Source organism: Rhea americana, unplaced genomic scaffold (assembly GCF_003343005.1).
Source record: "Rhea americana isolate MKP2758 unplaced genomic scaffold, rheAme1 scaffold_254, whole genome shotgun sequence".
In the NCBI taxonomy this organism is placed as follows: domain Eukaryota; kingdom Metazoa; phylum Chordata; class Aves; order Rheiformes; family Rheidae; genus Rhea; species Rhea americana.
Genome location: NW_028186373.1, coordinates 477,230 through 498,735, shown reverse-complemented (window position 1 = coordinate 498,735; position 21,506 = coordinate 477,230). Strand labels below are relative to the sequence as shown.

Here is a 21,506-nt window from a genome sequence, read left to right as displayed (position 1 = left end):
CAGCAATTGCTGCAGCACTCAGTTTCTTCCCCAGCATGCTCCTTTTCAACTGCTAACTCAATCCACTCCTACTTTGCTTATGTGAGAGCTAAGATCAAAAGCCTGAGGCAGTCTGGCTGCAGTATTACAGGGAACTTATATGCATGTACCGGTGGCTAGATAAATTGGTTGATAACAGTCTGGAAGGGAAAGAAGAGAATGATTCTCCACTTTATTTCCTAGTGACTTTACAAGCATTTCACTTCTAGATATTTTCTGAAACATCTGGTTACCAGTAGGATAAAAGGTACTATAGTGTAACCTCCCAGTAAGATCAGTTATTTAGAGTATTTTATGTATTTCCAATCTTCTTTGGCTTTCTTCCCAAGATTATAGAAGCAGGTCCATGAATTTCCTTGGAGCAGAATAGAATGCATTCTGTACAGTTGTACTTGTCTGCGTCTTTTTTATGCATGTAATCTTAGATTCTCTTTTCCCCAGTTTATCCTCTTTAAGAACTTTATTATAAATCATACAGAGAGGAGAACCATGAATTTTATGAAAAGTCATATAGAAGCTATTAAAATTGGCCTTTTCTCCTCCTCTTCCTCATTATGCTTTGCTCTCCATGTGAATTTTATCAAAAGTTTTTATGGGGTGTAATGGAGTTTACCTAGCAGACAGCAAGTCATGATAAAACTTCACACAACTTTACTGATGCAGTCTACCATGAAACGAGGCCATACTTTTTAATTTCAAGTATGTAAGGTCTTATCCAGCATGATTCCCAGAGCTACTTACAAAGTTCAAGTCTTCAGCTCTCTCTAGCTAAGTGAATTCTCCTGGGCTCCTGGTCCTTATTAAACCAGTGTCTTACAGGATTAGCTCATACTTTCTCGTTTGTCTGTTTTGCTTTGGCATTTCAGTATGCACATCACCAGTATCTAGGAGCAGATCAAAGTACAAGCACTACAGGCCTGTGCAAGGACCAACTTCTTCAGTAATTTAACTATGCCAGAAACCAGTATTTGTTTTGTGTTTAATTATTTTAAAGAAAACTTGAAAATTAGTCTTGGACCTGGAAAATCAGTCCTGCTGCTACATTTGTTCTGGTTTTAATTTCACTATCTTCCCTTCACCTAACAGAGGTACAGAATGCTGTAATACTCAGAACAAAGATCTGTGCCCATAAGCATACGATAAGAACAACTACAAGGAACAATTACCTTTAAAAATCAGGGAAAGCAATCATGACCCAGAACATAAAGCACCTGATTACTGGTGATTAGTGATTACTAATAACTGCTTAGGAAGAACCTTTCCTGAAGGCAGATTATTCCATAAGTGCCCACTTACGGGATCAGTTCCAACGGAAACAGATTAGTCTGATAATGGAACATAAAGGCAGACAGGACAGATATCTGGTCTTGTTCATGAATCCATAGTCTATGCTATATGCTAATGTCTGCTTGAGGTTTTAAAAAAGAATCTGTGCTGGAAAGCCCATCTCCTTGCTTCAAAAGCAAATATCTGTAATATAATCTAAAGGAAGCAATAAAAGATGACCAACTCTGACTCTCTCCATCAGAGGTCAAAGATTCACATACAGACCATCAAACTCATTACAAACTTTCACATTGATTTTTCAGGGTGTAAGTTGAACAGATATATAGTTCACCTTTTGAAAACTTGCAAAAGGTAAAATATTCTGAAAGCCTGTTGTAATTCCTCACCTACTTAAAAACATTAAACTGCTGCAATGCAGTTTAAATTTTCATCTGATTTTAATGGGGATAATTCATTGCTGAGAATGTCTGTGCCTCAACCTGCACATCTTATTACTTTCAAAAGGAATCAATCAAGATTTCATATTAATGTTGCTCAGAAACCACTGTATGCAGCACTCACTGTATTTCATATTCTTCAGGAATTGTTCTATGGTAAGAATCCTACTGTCATGTTTTTCTTAAACTACAAGACACAACAAAAAAAATAAAAGTTACTACTCAAAGCATATACAAAAGAACATTCTACACTCACAGAGTTTGCTTTCATATCTGATCCATTATACATACACATCTACTAATTTTTAAGATTTGACCACTTCAGCAAATGTACGTAATCACAGATGCGTCTAAACTCAGTGATAACTGAGAAAAATCACTTTTCTACACTGCTAAAGCATATCTAGTTGATTCATCTGGGATTGTCTCAACTCCCAAACTCCAAAGCAAAGATGCTTCATTTATACTGATCTCAATACAAAAAACTACCAGATAATAGAACTTTTCTTAAAAAAGGGGGGGGGGGGAGTGTTAAAAGTTTGGTATTTATCAAGCACTCTAGAACATGAAATGTTTCCTTTAAGGAATGGAGCAGTTAAAATAAAATAAAGACTATTGTAAACTAAAGCTGCACAAGTTTACAGCAATTGAAAATTTGACTTTTGTGTTTCCGTATCCCAATAGGTTTTACACCTATTGAAAGTCAGCTTTGAATTTTTCTACAGTAAACATTTTTCACCTGAAAGCTAACTGATTGCCAAACAACATACTGTAGTTAACCTATCCATAAAGGCTTGCTTTTGGCATAAAGGCATGCACTGCTTAGGACAAATTATACAGAACTTCACTGTGTTAAGAGTTAACATATTGATTGTTAATCTGACCCCATGTTACTACGTGCTTTCCTGTGATGATGGTCCATCTAGCTATGTCAAAGCACTTTGTTTTGTCCTGGACTAGTTAGTTATGCTTGCAGGAGGCCTATCTTCTTTTTGCATTACAAAAGAATTAGAAATACCTGGACTGCTTTTTCCCAGGCACATGAGCTGCAGGGGAGTGTAACTATGGGGAGCCAGCCTCTGGTGAACTGCTTTTTAAAAAAAATTGTATCATTCCTTCCTTCTCCCATTAGGCAGCAGTCCAGCCTCTTTTCTGTTCTTTCTGTTCAGCACCAGTCTGGCCATAGGCAAATCCCTCAGGAGACTTGGTTAAAATGCATCTGGGCTGTACAGGCAAACATAAATTTTAGTGTTGATGTTACTCTCTCTTGATTAAAACAGTAATGCTTTGATATTGTTCATGCTCCTCCTCACAGTTAAGGGATTCATCCCCCTCACAAAGGAAATGTTCTGTGATATCAAAAGAGGAAGTAATTTCAATTATTATGTCATAAAATGAGGGCTGTACAGTTAAAAAATCAGAGATTTTCTGTAGTTTTCATTGAATTCTTTCAATTTGGGCTCACAACTATTGCTTCCAACCCATAGCCTATTCTGCTGAACTTCCTTTTTACTGCTTTATCCTATCAAATCTCACCAATTCCTTTCCCTTTTGTTCGATGTTAGACACATGCCCAAATTACCAAAGATTGTTTGCTGGCTTCTTACTCACTTCATCTTTCTGGTCTAAGTAGATTACAAACAATTCAGGGATCATTACTATTTTATAATCATGCTAAAGCTAGCACAATACCTATTTTTGGTGAGCATGTACACCTTACTGTCAGAAATACCATTATTAATGCTACAAATAATAAAACTCTGGTTGCAGTGATTTCACTGAGTTGTATTTAAGCGTAAAAAGAGAAAAGCAAAACCTTGAAGTTAGCTACAGAAGTAAACTGCATTTAGGTAATCCCTCATCACTGCACTTTGGCTGCTAGACCTTACCATTTCAGCTTACCACTAGGCTGGATGTTAATAGTTCACATTAAAGTGTTGGGAAACTTGTATCCTTTTTTCACTTTTTAAAAATAAGGAAGAAAAGAAGATGGCAAAATAACTTCAAACATCTAGATAGCTTATTGCGATAGAGGTTATAACTGGAATGCTTTCCATAACATTCTCTAAAAATGACCTGTAATTCAGATGGCTGTTAGCTATCCCTTCAAATAAGTGCTTTAAGAGGTTCTGTCTCTCTAAAAGCTTTTGCTTAGGGAGTAGCCTAGTTCATTTTGCCGAAGAGAAGCTACCCTGCAACTTGCTTCCTCACTGAAATAATTGCTGTTACCCCTTAGTCCCAGATAATCAACAGATAATTAGTTCTGATTAGTTTTCTCACAGGTGCTTGTGAAATTGTCATTCAGAGGCAGCAGTTTTTCCTGAAAGTTGAGCTGAAGAGCAGAGAGAGGACTGCTGAAGATTAGAGAAGAAAAATAGTAAGAGGCTTATCCTAATATGGCTTTACTTTTTTTGCAGGGGTATGTATGAGGCATCTCGTTTACTTTTTGAGAATCTCTCACTGCTCAGTCTGGGTCCTTGGGCTTCCCTTGCTTCATAGGCCTGACTATTTTCTTATGTTGGCTTTTTACTAGTGTAACTTTATTGAGTTTGTTAAAGTTGCTTCTTATCTGATGAAGAGAAAGATTAYGTCTTTAACTAGCCTTAGCCTGTTGCTTTATGTGAAATGCAGGAGGGAGCTATAGAACCTGTATTTAAGACATTTTAAGGAGAAAAAAAGTATCCATAAACATAGTATGTGACTAAAAACACAAGAAAAGTTGCAGGTTCCAATTTGTTTTATGGTGGGCTTTATTTCTGTATGTCTGCCGCTAGCAGTGGTGTATGTTAATGTATCTAATTATGTGCACTTTTTTTTTTTAAGCAAAAATCCACTGTTTCAGATTCCCAGTTTGTAATGGATGCTGCTCTCTGTACATTTAGTTATTACAGGGCCTGTTGCAATAGATWACAGTTTGTTTATGGCAGAAGTTTGAGCCAAAACAGTACTTTTCATTGTGGACTATGGGAAGTAAATATATATGCAAAAATACTAGTAATATTCATCTCTGCCCACAATAGTGCTGGCATTGCTTCACCTGCTCTCATAGTTAAGCCTTATAGACTTTTCCCCTCATGCCATTTAATCTAAGACTTGTTCAGTTTCATGTAGGCAGCTAAGAAGAGCAACTGTTTCACTGGCAGTAATTCTTGGGTGGAACTACTTGGCCTGGATTATACAGGAAGTCAGGCTAAATGATTTTGAAGATGCTTTCTAGACATAGTGTCTATGAATTTAGAAGGCCTCTTTAAGCTTCTAATAGGTACTATAGCTACAGTGCTTTGTTTAGGCTATGTGTGCGTATTGTATATTGTGTTATGAAAGTATAAAACCTTTGGAAGGATCAGAAAGCTTCACAGCTGTATATTTCATGGATTTGAGTGTTCTTTTGTCTTTTTGTCACCCATAAGCTCCACCAAACCATACATGGTAGTAGTAACTGGAAATGGCTATGCTTGTGCAGATGGTTCTTAACAGTGAGAAAGGAAGGAAGAAAAACTGAATGCAYTTCCACATTTTCAAGGCATGGCAAGCTCTGACAGTTGAACCTCATCAATGTCAAATGTGACCTAAACTGAGACCTAAACTTACCTCATGAAAAAAGTAGTTGCTCAAGAACTGTAACCCAGATATGACCCATAATGAAGTCACACTTAGCACCCTTCCCCACACACACTATTGACTTTTCTGCTTTCTAGATTTGCACCTAGTGTCTTATTGATTAGTACCAATTTCCATCTTTTACTGACTAAAAATAGCAAATCTGAATAGCTTCAGGAATATAAGGAAATTTGTGGAGTTGTATTTCTGCTTCTTTGATACAGATTGCATATTAGAAATTCTCCGAAAGATTTCCTGCTTTGCTGAAGATGAATGTTTTGGAAATTATTCTAATCTCATCTGTGACATTCACTACATAGCATTTAGGAATAAGTTCTACAGCTGCAAACAGTGAAGTCAGTTGTATGTGTTAATGTATGGATTTGCCTTTGGTTACAGATGCTTCATAGAAGGTATCGTTAACCTTCACTTCCCATATACGGGTATGGGTGGAAACACAACCATAATGAAGAAAAGGACTTCCAGAAGGTCACACAGAAGCAGACCAGAAGCAGAAATAGCACTTTGTTTTGCAGACTCTCCCATGATGTTTCCCAAACTGCACTGCTGCTTTTGAGTTTGTGGCTCCCATTGCAGTTGAAACCAAGAACCCTACCAACATTCAACTAATTGATAAAACCTCAGAAGGCCCATAATCACCAAAGCACTACAAGACTTGTTTAAATTTATTTGTTTGGCAAACATGTTGGAATGGATTAATTAAGAGATTGGTCTCTGTTAGAAAAGCTGCTGTACCTAGCAGGRTTTTCAGAACACCTGGGATATTTTTACTGCCCACTGATTTCAGTGGCAAGTAAGCACCTGTGCACTGTCAAAAATCTCACTAATCTACAGATTCAGGTGCCTAGACACTTCTGGAAGTTAAGCACTTAATACTGTACCACTTGCTGTGTATTTTACCTCATTGCAAAAGATCTAACCCAGCCACTCAAAATATTCTTGTGTGCTCTGAGGCTGAAATTTTAAACTAGTGCTTGTTTTAGTATGGCTATTTACCTCAGATCTATTCTGCATCTATATTATGTATTGATGGGCTAATTTACTGCTACCCTTGAAGGTACATTGCTCAATTTGTGCATCCTTCCTGCAGATATTAAAAGAAATGGATTTGTGATCCATATGGAAATAATTTCATGAAACGTAGTTATAATAGGCTTTTAAGTTCTTCAAAATGAGTTGATCTTCTCAACCCACGCATTTCCTCTCAATGTCATGTACGTATTTGTGCCAGTGCTAAAAATGATAAATGCCTTTGCAGCATAACATGCAGTGAAATCCGTAACGTAATGGATTTCTGTGGTGGGATAGGAAAGAAATGCCACTTCTTCCAGTTGTTTGCAATATATGGTCTTAAAAAGTGTTTGATTTTTTTCTGAGAAAATGCACTAGACTCCTTGTTCATGTGTATGTAATACTCCACTGTTATGCAATTATTTTTTCTCCACTCATCAGAGCTTTAGTTTATTGAGGAGGAAAAAAGTTACACAATGTGTCTTTTGTGATTGCAAAAAATGGTGGTGTCCTCACTAGTTTGCTCTTTTATTCTGCCTCAAGTACATTGTATTCTGTAAGAGGCAGCCTGCACTATGTGACTGAGATGAAGCAGGAATAGCAGATAAGTTGTTAGTAATGTTAAATGCCAAACTTGTATCAGCTGTGCAGAGTTTTCTTAAAATTTTTAGTGTTGTTGTTATATATGATGGTTGTGGGTCTTGTTTATTTTTCCTTGAAGCAGCTATCTTTTGATATCATAGGAATATATAGCAAGCTTATATGGTATTTAAGAAGCAAAAGTAAACTTCCAGCTATTGCAGTGTAGAAGAAAACTTGCTGTTCTGACTTCCGCGAGTTGTTAAATACTCAAAAATCCAAAAGCAAATAAGAAAATTTAAAGCGAAAGTCATTTTTGATCTAATTCCATGACTTTTGGACATCTAATCCACTGTAAAATTGTATGTTTATAATGCTAGTGGTTGGCAACTGACTGAAGTATCTGGATTTACCTATTGAGAGAAATTTTTATGTTACTGCGTGCTGTTTTACTTCCCAAAGCTGCTACTTCAAGGATGCTTTGACTGGAAAGGCTGTGTTAGCCACAGTTTCCAGAAAGGAGAGGATGGATTGGCTGGTTGGTTTGCTTGATTACTTTAGCTTCTATAGTCAAAGGAAAATAAACAGGTTTTCAGTATTTTATTTAACTCTCTGGAATATTTGAGAAGTTTAAGCTTCAGCTTGGTAAACTTAGTATAAAATCTTARGTTAGAGCAGATCATTCAGAGATTCATGAATTTATCCATAAAAACTATGCTACAGGAGTAGAGGCTTTTGACAATCCTTGTTTATTTTTTCACTAACTGTACTATCAGTATATGGACTTGTTGGCTATCTTTTCCTATTTCTGTACCACTTAAATACACTGCTTGAGAAGTAAGGCTCCTTAAGGTTTTGTGCTGCAGAAACACAGGAAAATAAAGATAGCTCCTTTTCCAAACAGCTTCCAGTAGTGTAATCTACCTGAAATCATTCATCTATCATTGTGCATGGCATAACGCAGAAACAGAAAATCTTGCCCAGGAAAGGATGGCATATTTTCAATAGAATTGTGTGGAAATTAACACAAATCTAACTGTGTTTTTTATTAAAAAAAATGGGTGGGGGAGTTTTTTCATATGTAGCAATATTGTGATTTAAGGCACTCTTTATACTGTAATTTATTTTAAGCCAAAAAGAAAAGGCCTATTTTTTTATTTCTTTATTTTTAACCAAAAAATCTCTTTCTAGCAATATAATAACGGCCACTTACTCCTTTGACTGTGCATAGATTTTGGGCATTAAACCTGTCACTTTTTGCAGACTGAACATTTTTTTAACTTTGCTTTTATGCTAGTGCCATTTTGTGAATAGAGTTCCACACTTTATGTGGGAGGAAGAAGACAGGAAAAATGTTGTGACAGGTGGTTTAAAATAAATAAGAATAGAACAAGCTCTGTTTGAAGCTACTCAAAGCATTGGAGTGTTAGAAGCAGTCCCAGCAAACCTAGGTTGCTGTGGAGTGTACTGGTGAGATGGTCAATTGCATTTATCGTATGGTTTTACAATTTTCTTCATGAGTTTTATCACCARCAACACTGAATGTGTGCATTTGCATCCTAGGAGTTGTACAAACACTACCCTCTAAATACCACACCAAGACCCTAATTATAAATCCAGGTATAGGGTACATACCAGGGATCTGAATGTTAAATAGAACATATCCAAGACTAGAATTTTGCCTTAAAGTTTTACTTAAGCTTTGTTCTCCTTGGATTACAACTGTAGTAATATGAATAACAAGCTGTGCAGATGCTAACCAGATGCTAATATCAAACTGTAGTTCAACATGTTTCCATGTAATACTACAGTGTTACTATGGTGATAACAGATTCACTGGAGGTTTGATTTAATAAAGCAGAGTTGCATGTTAGTATCTGTACAGTTACCATAGTTCTAGTCAAACAATTGTGCTTCTACTATAATGCTTATGACTGAGTTGATGGTGATACCACAGAGCTTAGTTTCCCTTGTAAATCTGTTTTTCAGGAGAAATTTGCTATGTAAGCAGGTTCCAGTATATTGTTTTAATTGACCTCCCTTCTTTCCAATGGCAAAAGAATATTTTGGAATATAAACATTAAAGCCATTTTGCTTTAAGTTTTGTTTAATGCTGTTTTTGACTTCAACTTGAATGATATTTGGGAAGACTGGCCTAGCAGCTTATCCTGCCCAAGAGTTCCCAAGAAAGCCTAAGAAGTTGGAGTAAGCAAAGATTCTAAATTCAGTTTAACGTGTTTGGCTTTGAAATTGCCTGTATTTACAGGTGGCAGAAAAGGATGCTCAATTTTATTGCCACTCATCCAAGAAACCAAATGTTAGGATTTATATGTTAATTATTCAAGTGAACTTTGATAGATATTTAAGGCCAAACTCTGCTCTAAATTCTGCAGTTATCAGTTCAATAGATTTGCAGTGTTGGACTGAATGCACAGCAGCAGAGCTGTACTCTGGTTCTGATCTGCCTTGGCTTGTGCCTTGTCTAATTATTTACAGATCTACAGAGCACCTACCATCACCATGAGAGGAGAGAGCAATAGTGTTTTCACTCAAAACACTTAGGTACAAGACACAGGAAAGCTAGGTCTCATTTGGACATCAGTTAATTTCTTCCCTAACATCGGCCTCAGTTCTGTTCCTATTCTAGAGGCAATTTTTGTTTGCTTTTTACGGCGCAGATCTTCTTAACCCTCTGTAGCTTCATTTAATTGAGGGCAGTGTGGGTCAGAACTGGGAACACTTCTATGCTCTACGAGACCAAGAAGAGCTTTTGGCTTCTTTTATGTCTTAATAATAGAAGTAATAAGCATAATGATAGTGATAGCTTTCCAGATGAACATGTGCAATTTGTTTTGCCTCAACATTATTCCCAGGCAGAGCTTCATTGATATTCAGTGCACTGTGATGTCTGTTGCTGCTCTATGCACTTTGGGTCTGGAATCCTTGGGGAGCCTTGCAGCTGTCAAACTGACTTCCATCATTTCTCTCTGAGCTGAAAGGTAAATTAGTCTGATGGCTGGCTAGATAGACTTTGTAATCGAACTTGCAGTTTCTAAGTGATGAAACATTGGGTCCTAGTTCAGACAAATGGCTTGGCCTGTGAGGAAAGGCAAACTGTTTCGGAGTATTAATGTTTTTTTTTTTTTTTCTTTCCTGTTTTATGCTTTAGAAGCTGCTATTGGGCTTAAAAAAAGTACTCACAGGCTAATGATTTAGCAAGCGCCTGGGTAAATCACAGACATATGTTGGCTCAGAACCCCACTGAGGGAAACTGCTGCTTCTGGGGACTGCTGACACTGCTTTGAGACTCAAAGTGCAAACGGCGAGATGAACGTGTTTAACAGCTCAGCATTGGCTATGGGAAGACTAAATTTCCCCCCTCAAGAGTCTGGGACCCTGAAGTGAATTGGAAAGATTTTCCCTATTTGTTACTACTCTTAACTGCAAGAAGGTTTTGAGGAAGTTTGCTCTAGTCCTTTAAAAAGCTGTTTCGGCTCCCCAAACCTGTGCTCAGGGATGAGGGTAATGACTTGAGTACTATTTTGGGGCAASGGTATTGCAGTGGAAACACTGAAGCAAGCTGTTTTGAGGATGAGCTATTTTTTCCTGCCTTCATTTGGTTTTGAAACTAACAGGTGCTTAAAATGGAGGTGTTTCTGTGGTACTGCCAGGGGTGTGCGGGTTTTCTGATGAGGGACAGCACAACCACAGGTTCAGCTCTCCTGCTGCAGAGAACAGCAAACAAGGGTCACAAGTTAAATCCACGTGCTGCCCTCTAAGTCTGCATCTAGCACTCGGCCCGATGTAGGTGGGGAAGGACAAGCTGAGAAACGTGCTCGCTCACCACCACTTCTAGAAAGCCTGAGCTGAGGTGCTTTTAAAGACTCCGAGGAGGTTTTAAAACGCTGTTCCGGTCACGACAACACAGGCCTCTCCGCCGCAGGAGCTTCCCCCTCCGCCAGGCCGCGGCCGCGGCGCCGCCCCCGGGCGCCGGCGCTGCGCTCTGCGGCGCCTCGCGGGCCCCAGCGCCGGGGGAAGCCGGGCGGGGGCCGCGCGGCGGGCGCCGCTCGCCAGGGGGCGCCGCCGAGGCTCTTAAAGGAGCAGCGCTCCCGTAAATCGAAGGGCCGCGGCCCGAGCGCCAGCGCAGCGCGAGGCCCCTGGCAGGGGCACCTCCGCTGGCGGCCCCGGCTCCTCTGGCCGGCCTTTCGCAGGAGCGCAGCCAGCCGCGCCGCTTCGGCCCCTCCCCTCGGCCGCCGCGGCCACGCCGCGCGCCCCGGCGCCTGGCCCTTTAAGCGCGCAGCGCGCGCCGCTGGCCGCCATCTCGCCGCGGGGCTGGACGCCGTCCCTGAGGGGAGGGAGGGGGAAGCAGGCGGCCGGGCGGTGCCGGCCCGTGGCCTCCCTGCCGCCTGCCCCCGACGAGGGCCCTCGACCCCGGAAAGCAGATCCCTTGGGGATCGCCTCTACGCGCCGGTGCTCATGACGGAAGCGGCTGGCTGCAGGGCCCGTGGCTGCCTCGGCGGTGCCCATCTGCCTGCGGGCTGCGCCTCACTCGCACCTCGGCACCGGGGACCTGCTGGAGGAGTGAGGTTTTCAGCGCCGTGCTTGGCCTCCTACCAGAAGTGGCCTTGCTTTCTTGTCTAACGAGGATTTCGTCTTGTTGCTGTGGGGCATGAAGATGGAAGAAAGACAAGTCTGCAGCTGTGTTTAGAAACATTGTAYGTGGAAAGCTACATGAAAAGAAAGTAGTAAGCAGATAGAAAAGCCCCTTTCTTAGAAGGAAGTCTCAGTCACGCTTGCATTCAGTTCTGAGAGCTCAGAAAAGCCTATGGCAAAGCAAGTAGAACTTCCTTGTCTGAAAAATCTGGTATGGGTGGCACGAGGCGGAGAAGGAGAGACCAGTGAAATGCGCATCCCACAAATACATCAGAAACAGAGGAATCTGGTTCATGACAGTGCTGTGACCCATTGCTCCTACGCAGTGCAGTTTGTGCTAGTCCTTCATAGACAAGGAAGTGACTTAAACAGGTGAGGTTGACCAAAGCCTCCCATTAAAATCTAAATTTGAATTGTTCTAGAGGCCAGCAATGCGTTTTTGTGTCAAGAGCAAGAGACGGCTCTGCAATTCTGTTGCCATGTACTTCTAAAATTGAGGTTGTCCATGCACTTGAATTTCAGATACATCCTCTAATGCATGACCCACCTCCCAGATAATTATCTTAACTAAGAATATGGATGTATCACGTTTTAATGCAGCCATCCAGTGTCAGTCCATCCCCCCTCTTAAAATACAGATCTTTACTAGATGTTCGGATTCAGGGAAAAACAAAATCTCTAAATTCCCTGGGGCGGGCGGGGGCGGGGATGGAGGAGAAGACATCTGGGTGGCTTAAGGTAGCAAACCTCCTGGGACAATATTATAAGCCATCAAGCAAGCTGCCCTTATGAGTGGATTGTGCTTCTCCCTAACTCGTGTCTGAGGTTGAGATTTGACCTGGAAGAAAAAAGTCTAGGAGAAAAACAGGTCTTTGAAGTGCTGATTTGTTTTCTTGGTGCTCTATGTACTGGTTTTCATTGTGCTCTCTCTATTCTCCATGCTCTGGATTAAAAACAGAATTATTTAGGCATGCTGACTTGGTGGGTTCTTCTAAACTTAAGACTTTCTCTTCAGCTTTTTATCTGTAAGAAGCTGCCTTTAAGGGCTATTTTCTCTCCAATTTAAGAGTTCTCAACATTAGTTATTTTATTCACTCTTTAAAGTAAGAAAAAAAGGGGGGAGGGTTGGTTAGTATTATGTTAGTGTCCCTTGTTGGCACATGACCCTAGCACACTCATTGGCAGCCCACAAGCTGGAGGTCAGCTTGACCTGTAAAGCTGTAAGTGACGAGAATCTGCTTTTTTAGTAATGCAGCTCTTTTCTTTATGATGCCTTTGGTGTTAGAATCAGCTGTGTTTGGCTGAAGCTGCAAGCACAATTTGCAGGCAGGCCATTCTCTTATGATTTTATTCATTTGCTCTCTAAAAAGTAGCCTGCTCCATCAAAATAGCTCTTCATTTCATGAAATTGAGATGCACTTTCAAGTCCACGTTTCCTGACAGCTTTATTGTTGGTTTGCTTGCTGAACAGTTGGGATTGATTGTTGTTCTGCCTTTGTTTTTGTAGATATCATGTAGTTATCTTTTGAAGATGCACAGAGTTTGTGATACTTTTTGTTTAGATCTGAAATAAATATGCTGGGAGTTAGATAAAAAGCTACAATATTTCTTTTTCCTCTCAATGCTGTGAAGCCAGTCAGTACTGGTATCAGGTCTAAAATGCCGTATGTTTTTTACTTTCTACTTTCCACCCCCTCAGTTTTTAGTTATGGCTACCAAACCAAGTACAAGCTAGAGATTGCATTTAGCAACCTAATTCTACCATCCTTGTTTTTCCCTTTTCCTGTTCTACAGCTGCCTAAACCAGTGGGTACCTCCAGCATTGCCAAACCTGCACTGGAATAAGAGAAAGATTTGACAGGGCCAGAAAGGTTCATAAATTATTAAAATGTTTCAGCATCCTAGAGGTTGGAAAATTATGTATAATTTGGCAAAAACAAGCACACATGCAAAGAACGCAACTCCACCCAGGCATTCCCAGATCAAGAGAGCACCTTTAAAATTTTCCTTTGAATCTACTTAAAAGACTTGAGTAATAGGAGAGATGCGTGAGTCATTCTCCCTTTCTGTTTCTCTCTAGAACAGGAAAGCTTGCAGAGGGTGGAGGCATGGCAGCATATAGTGTGGTATGCTTTAAAATATCAGCTGAAATGACTAGGCTGAAGAAGTAGGAGGACTGATATTAGTCACACGCTATTACACAGTTCAGAAGACAAAGGCAGAAGGAATTACTGGACAGGTATATGTTGCTTGGGCAATTTTTTAGCACATACATCTTTACTTTGGATCTCTTCATTCTTTCTGCAGAATGCTTGTGTTTGCCTTGCGTTTTGAGAGACACACACAGATAGCTGACTGTTCTTAAGCTGAGATGTTAGAAAAATGGTCTGGTTTACTGCATAGGCAGTATCAGCAACTTGCATCTGTGATCATTTTGCTGAAGCCTTTTGTTCCCTKTCCCACTGGATGAGCACAGAAATTGTTGCAGTCTTCCAGCCCTGTGAGTTAGTAGGGAAGATGAGGATCTGTTCAGGAATAGCCAAGATTGTGGAGAGATCTTTGATATGATTTCCTGCCCTGTTGCAAGAAATAGTGTGTTAGCTATCTTCACTGCCAAGTAATACATTCTCCATTTCTTGGGCCCCATTCCTTCACCATTCTTGGCATTTGCACAGGTTATACAGAGCTGGCCTACATTTCAGAGAAATAGACTGCGTTTTTACTGGTTACTACGACCCATGAGCCAAGAACTTGGGTGTAAGGAATACATCTGGCTCTGTCATTGCTGCAGTAACAAAATACAAGTATGGTTCAAAAACAGGGGCAATGTATTCATTGGGTGTGTGAATTTTCCAGTTATGTTGGGGGTGAGGGGAAGCTCCAAAACAGCAGAAAGCTTTTTGGACTTACCTAGAGTCCATTTAAAATCGTAAGAATCTTTCTAATATGTTTAACATTTACTGTTCAGTGTCTGTGGCTGAAAGATTTTGAAGCACTTTACAAACCTTAGTTTATCTCTGTGTGCTCATTTCATTCTTCCAATATGTCTGAAGTTATTATTTAAATCTATTTTCCATACAGAAGCTAAGTGACCTAGCTAACTTTGCAAGAATTGGCTGGTATTGCAGCCACAAATTGATCTCAGGAATTATCTTTACCAGTTGGTGTAAACTGTTTATCCATGTTACCTTTCAATATACTGCAGAAGATCTTGAAACTAAATGAATAATAGAAATGTAGATTACCAAGAGTAAAATCTTGCTGTGTTTGGCTGTACAATCTTGATTGGATTAGAGGCCTGGATACCTCTAAATGTAACTGCAAGGCTCAGTGCATGTCGCATCTTTCCCAAGGGGTTGTAATCCATTTTTTGACTGCTTTAAGTCTAGGCTATGTGCCCAGTACAAGGCAATTAGTTGTGCGTTCTAAGGAGGTCTGGAGTCCCTTTCTTGAAGAGTTGTAAACAGTCATTGGTAGTAAGACAGAAAGTTGGTTCCTGTTTTGCCCTGATTTGGTGTAGTATGTCCCTCTGCTTACTGGCTTTATCCAAAGATGACAAGAGTCTTAGAGTTAGATAATCTCCCATGGATAAATATATACAACAATTTTCTGATATAACCCTCTGCCTGGGCCTCTGGAGGTTTGCAGGATCCAGCCTCTTTTATCTAGCTGAATTTTTAGCAGAATACGTTTCATTAAATAGCCCAGATCTTGTCTCCATTCTGTACTGCTTTATCTCTGTGTAGTACATCTGATAGTCTTATACATCATGTTTAACCAAGCCAAAAATAAAACCTTCAACAGACCTTCTTTGTTATCTGTGACTATCTTAACAAATACCTCCATCAGCCCTATGARCCATTTGGGGTGTAGCCTTGTCTGGTTTTCAGCCTGTTTGCCGTGTGCAACTATTTCCTTAATGCTACTACTCAAGAATGTTTTAGGTGTCAGATAAAATATTAAAAAAAAACAAAAAACAAAAAAACCTAATCTTCTGAAATATTCTGAAGTTCGTTATTAGAATTATACCATTCCTCTGCCCTAAGTGGATGGCTGGAAAATGTCTAATAGCTATCAAGAATTCTAAAGTAAGATACAGTGCTAAAGTTTGTGAAGAGGTTGGAATGTATTTTCAGAAGTGTGGAGTCATCTAGGTTCTTAAAAGCAATAAACTCAGGTGAATGGATTTTTGTTTTGTTTTGCCTTTTTTTTTTAATTGAGCTATACTAGCTGATGTTGTTAAATCATAGCATTCCTTAGACTATCCAGAGTAATTCACCATTTCTTGTAGTTAATTTGCTCTGTAGTTAGGCCACAGCTTTTTATGAGTATGTATTGAAATAGGCTTCCCAGAACCATTATTTTAAGGATAATAAGGGCAATAGCATACAGAAAAAGACCCTCTTGTCTTTTGCAATGAAATTTGGATTACTGAGTGCATTTGTTTGCTTTTCTGACTTGCTTTTTTTCAGACCCTCTTGTTCAAAGGAATAATCCTCTCAGTTTTAAAGTCTTCCTATTACAACATCAGTTCTGCAGCCTGCAGCAAAAGGAGCAGGCAGGTACTTACTCAGCTAGTACCTACAAATTTTGTCTCTGTGGCATGCAGAATCCACACCTGGAATGTAACAGCACTGTCCTTGGTGTGAGGAGGGGGAGGCGGGGAGGGACAGGCTGCAAAGTTAATATTCCCTCAATTTGTCAGAATTTTATTATATGTGCAAAGTACCATACATTGGTTTCTTGCATGAAACTTTTCTTAAGGTGTTGAAATGGCTGCTGTCTTACTCAGTTTGAAATACATTTTCCTCTCGTCTCTGTAAAAAATATTCCCTGCCTCTCCATTACACATGCTGTTTTTAAAGGCAAAACTAAAACTATTTTGATGCGAAGAGAAGCATACCTGGCAGTGTAAGGAAGAGTATGCTAATGAGTCAGCCAGTGTGTACCCTTTTGATGCACTGAACCAAGATGAATAATATAGCAATGAGGTTATGCAAGCTTGGAGAAGTAACAGAAGTGAGATGGGGATTGCTGTGATGTGTGGGCTCCATGCTTTATGTTCCTAGGAGCTGCACTGTCAGAAGAGACCAGTAGACATTTTTTGTTTAGCTTGTTGGAGAAAATCAGAGTAGAAAGAGAGAAAACAGTCTTTGCCTGTGAGCATGTTTGTTGTTCTTTGGGAATACAGTTTTGTTAGTCGCTGAAGTTGACCAAAGTTGGCTTTGACTCCAGAAGATATCTATCATCTTGCCTGCTTCCTTATGCAGACAGTCATGCGTGTGCAGTTGGTCATCTAGGTGATAAAGCCAAAAACTAAAGCTTATTTTTCAGTGAAGTCAGCTCCATAATCTGCCTGACTACATGGCTATGTTAAGGCTGGTACAAGCAATGGAGCAAGAGCAGGAAGGTTGATAGGTCCGTAGCTCTTGCCAACATAACAGGTTATTGGCTTAAACAGATTGTAAAACAGTTTCTTCACTCCTATCTCCAGATTTGTATTGGAAGTCTGCTTACGCATAAAGTTCTGTCAGCTTTCCAAGTACTAAGTTCATATGAAAAGCAAGATATCAGCGTCACAGGAGGAGTCAGAAAACATCAATATCATGTTCTGTGGCAAATGAACTCTTCTTTTTTGCAGATGTGAAACATTTTGATTTTGACAGAAAAACATTTTTGTATGGACCAAGAAAAATCACAAAGTAGTTTGACTAGAATTTGTCCCATGCGCTTTTCATAGTGCAGCCCTTATTTAGGTACCTAAAATAGGAGTTAAGCTCATCTGAAAAATTGGTCTTAATTTTTGGTACTAACCCATGAAAATTTACCTTCTCATTTGTGAAGGAGGTCATTGGTTAGAAAGAACAGAATTGGCATAAAAATTGCTACTTCACCTGTAAAATTCTTGGCTCTTAATTCCGAAACTACCCACCGAGCTAAGCTTTTGTACAGACTTCAAACCATGCCACTCCTTAAAGCATTCTCTCCCTATACACATCAGCAGCTACAGAAAGATGCTAAAAGATCACTGGAAGATACCAAGGTAGTTCACATAATTACAAAAATGATCAAACTTTCTGGGGTCTGAATGGATTTGTACTTGCAGATGCTCCTGTCAGTAGGGGATTGTGTTGTGCATTTTGCAGGCAGAACTGCTTCAAGCCTGCTGCAGCCTGAGAAACCTTCACGCGGCTCGCGCTGGCCTCCAGGCACAGCTGCCGCAGTACCTTCTTCAAGGCCGCCACGTTGGAGGAACCCGACACGGTGGGCGCAGGCAGGAGCGGCAGCGGGGCAGTGGCAGGCGGYGGGCACACCTGGCTCCAACTTTCTGGTGCATCCCAAACTCTCCTGCCTGGTGGCACCCGCGCAGCCACTGCCCCCCCCCCCCCCCCACAAAATTTCAGAAATTTTTCAGGCAGCTGTTCACCAGTTATTTAATTTTATAAATACATCCCTGGTTTAAAATCTGGTCTGAATTGTTCTGACTAAGGAGCTAGTTTTCACTTACAGTACTCTGAGATCAGAAGCTGACCCTGACACCTTTATCCTTGTGTGATTTGTCTCCCCTTATATGTACCTACGTAAGTCTCTCTTGTAAGCAAGTGGATAGACATTAAAAGTGAGTGTGGTTGTGTGTTTAGCAAAACAAACCTGTGCAGACAACACTGGTGAGGGCTGTGCTAAATCCACAGAGATTTTTTGTAGTCAGTGACTAGATAGTGCTCTGGACACTATTCCTGGCATATTAGTTCAATATCAGACATAAATAGGTTGCTTTGAATTCTGTAGTGAATCTGTGCAGGTGGCCTTCCAGCAGCGACCTACAATTTGTCACGTTGGATTGGAGCAACAATGATTTCTTCTCAGTATGAACATGCCAATGCCCTTCCTGGTGGTTGTTGTTGTTTTTTTGTTTTGAAGTAGGTCAAGCCTATGAACTGCCAAGACTCTGCAGACACTTCATTTATTTTATCGCTGTAGCTCCTGGATATGGAATAGAGAGATCACCTTCTTCATTCTGTCTGAACAGTAGCAGCTTAGATGCAGAAAACAGATAGTGCATGTTAGACATAAATCAGAAAGCCACTCAGTTGCTTCATATATCAGGTTAAAGAGAGCAATCTCTGAAGGGAAGCTCAAATAGAAACCATTCTTTTCACAAATGATTTTTTTATCCATCTTTCCTTGTCTAACTTGTTTTGGGTTTTGTTTTGGCTTGTTTTGTTTTGTTTTCTGTAAATGTTATTGTTGTATCATCTGTATGAACAGATTATATAAAGTGCCACAGCCACATTTAATGTTTTACTTAGGGCTGGTTCAGTCTGCACAGCTTCAGGAGAAAACCTTGGATACAGGATCTCCAGCATCTCTGAGTTTAGCTGACCTCCGCAACTAGAGCTGTCTTGCATTTATCTCATTGCAGTCTCAGATGAGACCCCTGGAGGGGTTAGAAGTAGATTCAAATAACCTAAACTTTACTGATTTTTTCCATAAATAGCTAGCTTATGTTTGTGGCAAACATTCCATTATAGCCATCATATCAACCTGGTCTTAAAAAGAAAATTGCTTTTAGTAAACAACATTATCATTATTTAAACCAATTAAAATCGGGGGGAAAAGTAGATATTTTTTTCCTTAGTGATGAGAAATACAGCAGACCGGACTGTAGTGAAAGATCTTTATTAAAAGTATTTGAGTGACCGGTTTGAAATGCTAAGAGTCCTTTGAGGACATCTATATTTGTTTTATATTTGTATGGCATCTAACACAACAATGTATGAGTTGTTTGTGTCCTCCACCAGAATACTAAAAGGTAACAACTACTAGGTGGATTTCTACTTAACGTTTCATAAAACTTTCATGTTACACCAAAGTGTGTTCCTCCCACAAACCAAGACTTTCTTCAGTTTTACCTATCCTATAGGAGAAAGTATGAGTCCACGTCTTGGGCTTACTAGTCAACTAAACTGTTGACATTTGAGTTTTTAAGTTTTGTATGTTGAGTAGATTGAGTTCCTCTCTTGAGAAGTCCCTGGCAGACCAGCACATTCCAGTGAAGCAATAAGTAAGTTTTTTTTGGTGTTCTTCTTCTTCCCYYTTTTTTTTTAATGACTTGAGTGAATACAAACTATCCTTGCATTGACCAGATTTTCTCTTAACTGTTACAGAAATATATGGACTTCCATACATTGCAAGGTGGAATATGAGCTTTACATTTTTATATTCATCTTCTAAATTTGATAATTTGATCTTCAGGTTTTTTGGCGGTGTAATTTGAGTTGGATGTTTTAAGGGGAGTTAGTTTGATTATTACTCAGTGGAAAGGAAGTTTGAATTAGATTCTGACTAGATGGTAAGGATGGTCATCCCTGAATGAAACAATGAATAGTCACTTAAGCTGTATCATAACTAGGATATACTGTGCTGTGCTTATCTTTAGTTTCTGTAACTTTTGAATGAAGCAATGTTTTCCAAATTACTCCTGTGCTATCAACTGCAAAACAATACTTACTTAGAACTTCAGTAATGAAATTGTAATACTCTTTTCTCCTTTCTAGGTATTTCTAATTGATTTTGTTGTCTTCAAACAATTAAAACATACATGTTTTGTTCTTCTTTCAGATAGGGATCATTTTTTTGGTAGGGCTCATTTTGATATTTTGTGGCAACAGTGGCCACAAAGGAAAAAAATATTCTTTCCACTCTGTTTTTGAATTGTTTTCTAAAATTAAAGAGGACTAAGTATATGGTTGAGAGTGCATCTTGCTAAGACAAAAACCTTGTTTATTACTTTTAACTATGGTTCTATCTTAGAAGACAACACCCTGTCTTTACCCAATCCCATAGCTCACATGATTAAATATTAGTAATGAAATAGTGCACTGTTGTTGCTGTTTCAGAAACAATATTGTTTTTTCCTAGGAAATWTTTTTTCAAGAATTTTGCTCGTACATAGTACATTAGAATTTGGTTTATAATTGACTGTGTTCAGATGTCAGTAACAGTCCATTGCGTGTAACTGAAAAACTTCTGTCTAAACTGCAGCACAGCAACTATTGTCTTCTCTGAAAAATTACTTGTCTACTTTTCCTGAAAAGTGCAAAACATTTTGGGAGTGTCTGTCTTGGCTTGGTAATTTGTAGTTGTGTAGTGGTAGTTTGTGTAGTTGTGGGAATATGCTCTAACTAAATAATACTTTAATGTTACTGTCATGAGCAGGTTGTTCATTTTCACACCCTATACATACTGAGTGATTAAATCCCATTCTGTGTCTAATACTGTTTATGTTTAGCTTTTGACATACATCACTGATAAAATCATTTTTAGGTACCAAAAGGCTTWTTGTATGTGATAGTCTTAGCTGCAGACAGAATAGAATTATAATGGAAATACATTTCAGCTATATTTTTTGGCATGACACTTTCAGTTGAAGTTATTTTTCTTTTAAGCTGTTAAAGAAATGTTGAATCCTTTATTTCTTCTTGTGTATGTATACATGTAAGTGTTGATCTCGAGTTGTATCTTTTGGGGAAATTAGAAGAATTTTCAGCAAAAATTGTGCAAATCAATTCCAAATAATTCACAGAATTTGAACTAGTGCTTTTTGAGTGGTGATATTCTATCTCCTACTTGTACCTATCTGGCTCAGTCCTAAACCCTGACTGCAGCATCTATTTATACTTTSTATGTGTGTTTCTCACATAGTGATAATCTTCTGGTAAAAATGTATTTTGTCGTTCTGACATGTAGGGCTATGGGTTCATACACAACACAAGGCTTTAGTAGTATTGTGTACAATTATTTGAAATCAATGGCCTTGTGTTCAAAAAGAAGGCTAATAAAAAACAATGGAATGTTTTTTTTCCTCCTCCCTATTTC

General features: G+C 39.3%; 2 protein-coding genes and 1 long non-coding RNA gene across 4 annotated transcripts in view; 2 read left to right on the top strand and 1 right to left on the bottom strand.

The window, feature by feature from the left end:
* The window catches only part of LOC146594637 (uncharacterized), a 136,692-nt gene extending 127,672 nt beyond the window's left edge, over positions 1–9,020 (top strand). Inside the window, exon 10 of the long non-coding RNA XR_014896132.1 lies at positions 5,763–9,020. This is a non-coding gene — a long non-coding RNA (uncharacterized LOC146594637). The remainder of the gene's footprint in view (positions 1–5,762) is intronic.
* A 2,275-nt stretch (positions 9,021–11,295) lies between these two features.
* LOC146594635 (uncharacterized) overlaps positions 11,296–21,506 on the top strand; it is a 38,566-nt gene continuing 28,355 nt past the window's right edge. For both annotated transcript variants that reach the window (XM_085307152.1, XM_085307153.1), the window contains exon 1: positions 11,296–11,999. In XM_085307152.1, coding sequence (XP_085163278.1) covers positions 11,800–11,999 — 200 coding nt within the window. In that variant the 5' untranslated portion in view covers positions 11,296–11,799. The remainder of the gene's footprint in view (positions 12,000–21,506) is intronic.
* On the bottom strand, positions 17,568–18,994 carry LOC146594636 (guanine nucleotide-binding protein G(I)/G(S)/G(O) subunit gamma-5-like). Its single transcript, XM_085307173.1, is given in 2 exon segments — positions 17,568–18,000; positions 18,934–18,994. Coding segments are annotated over 2 exon segments (378 nt in total). The 3' UTR covers positions 17,568–17,683.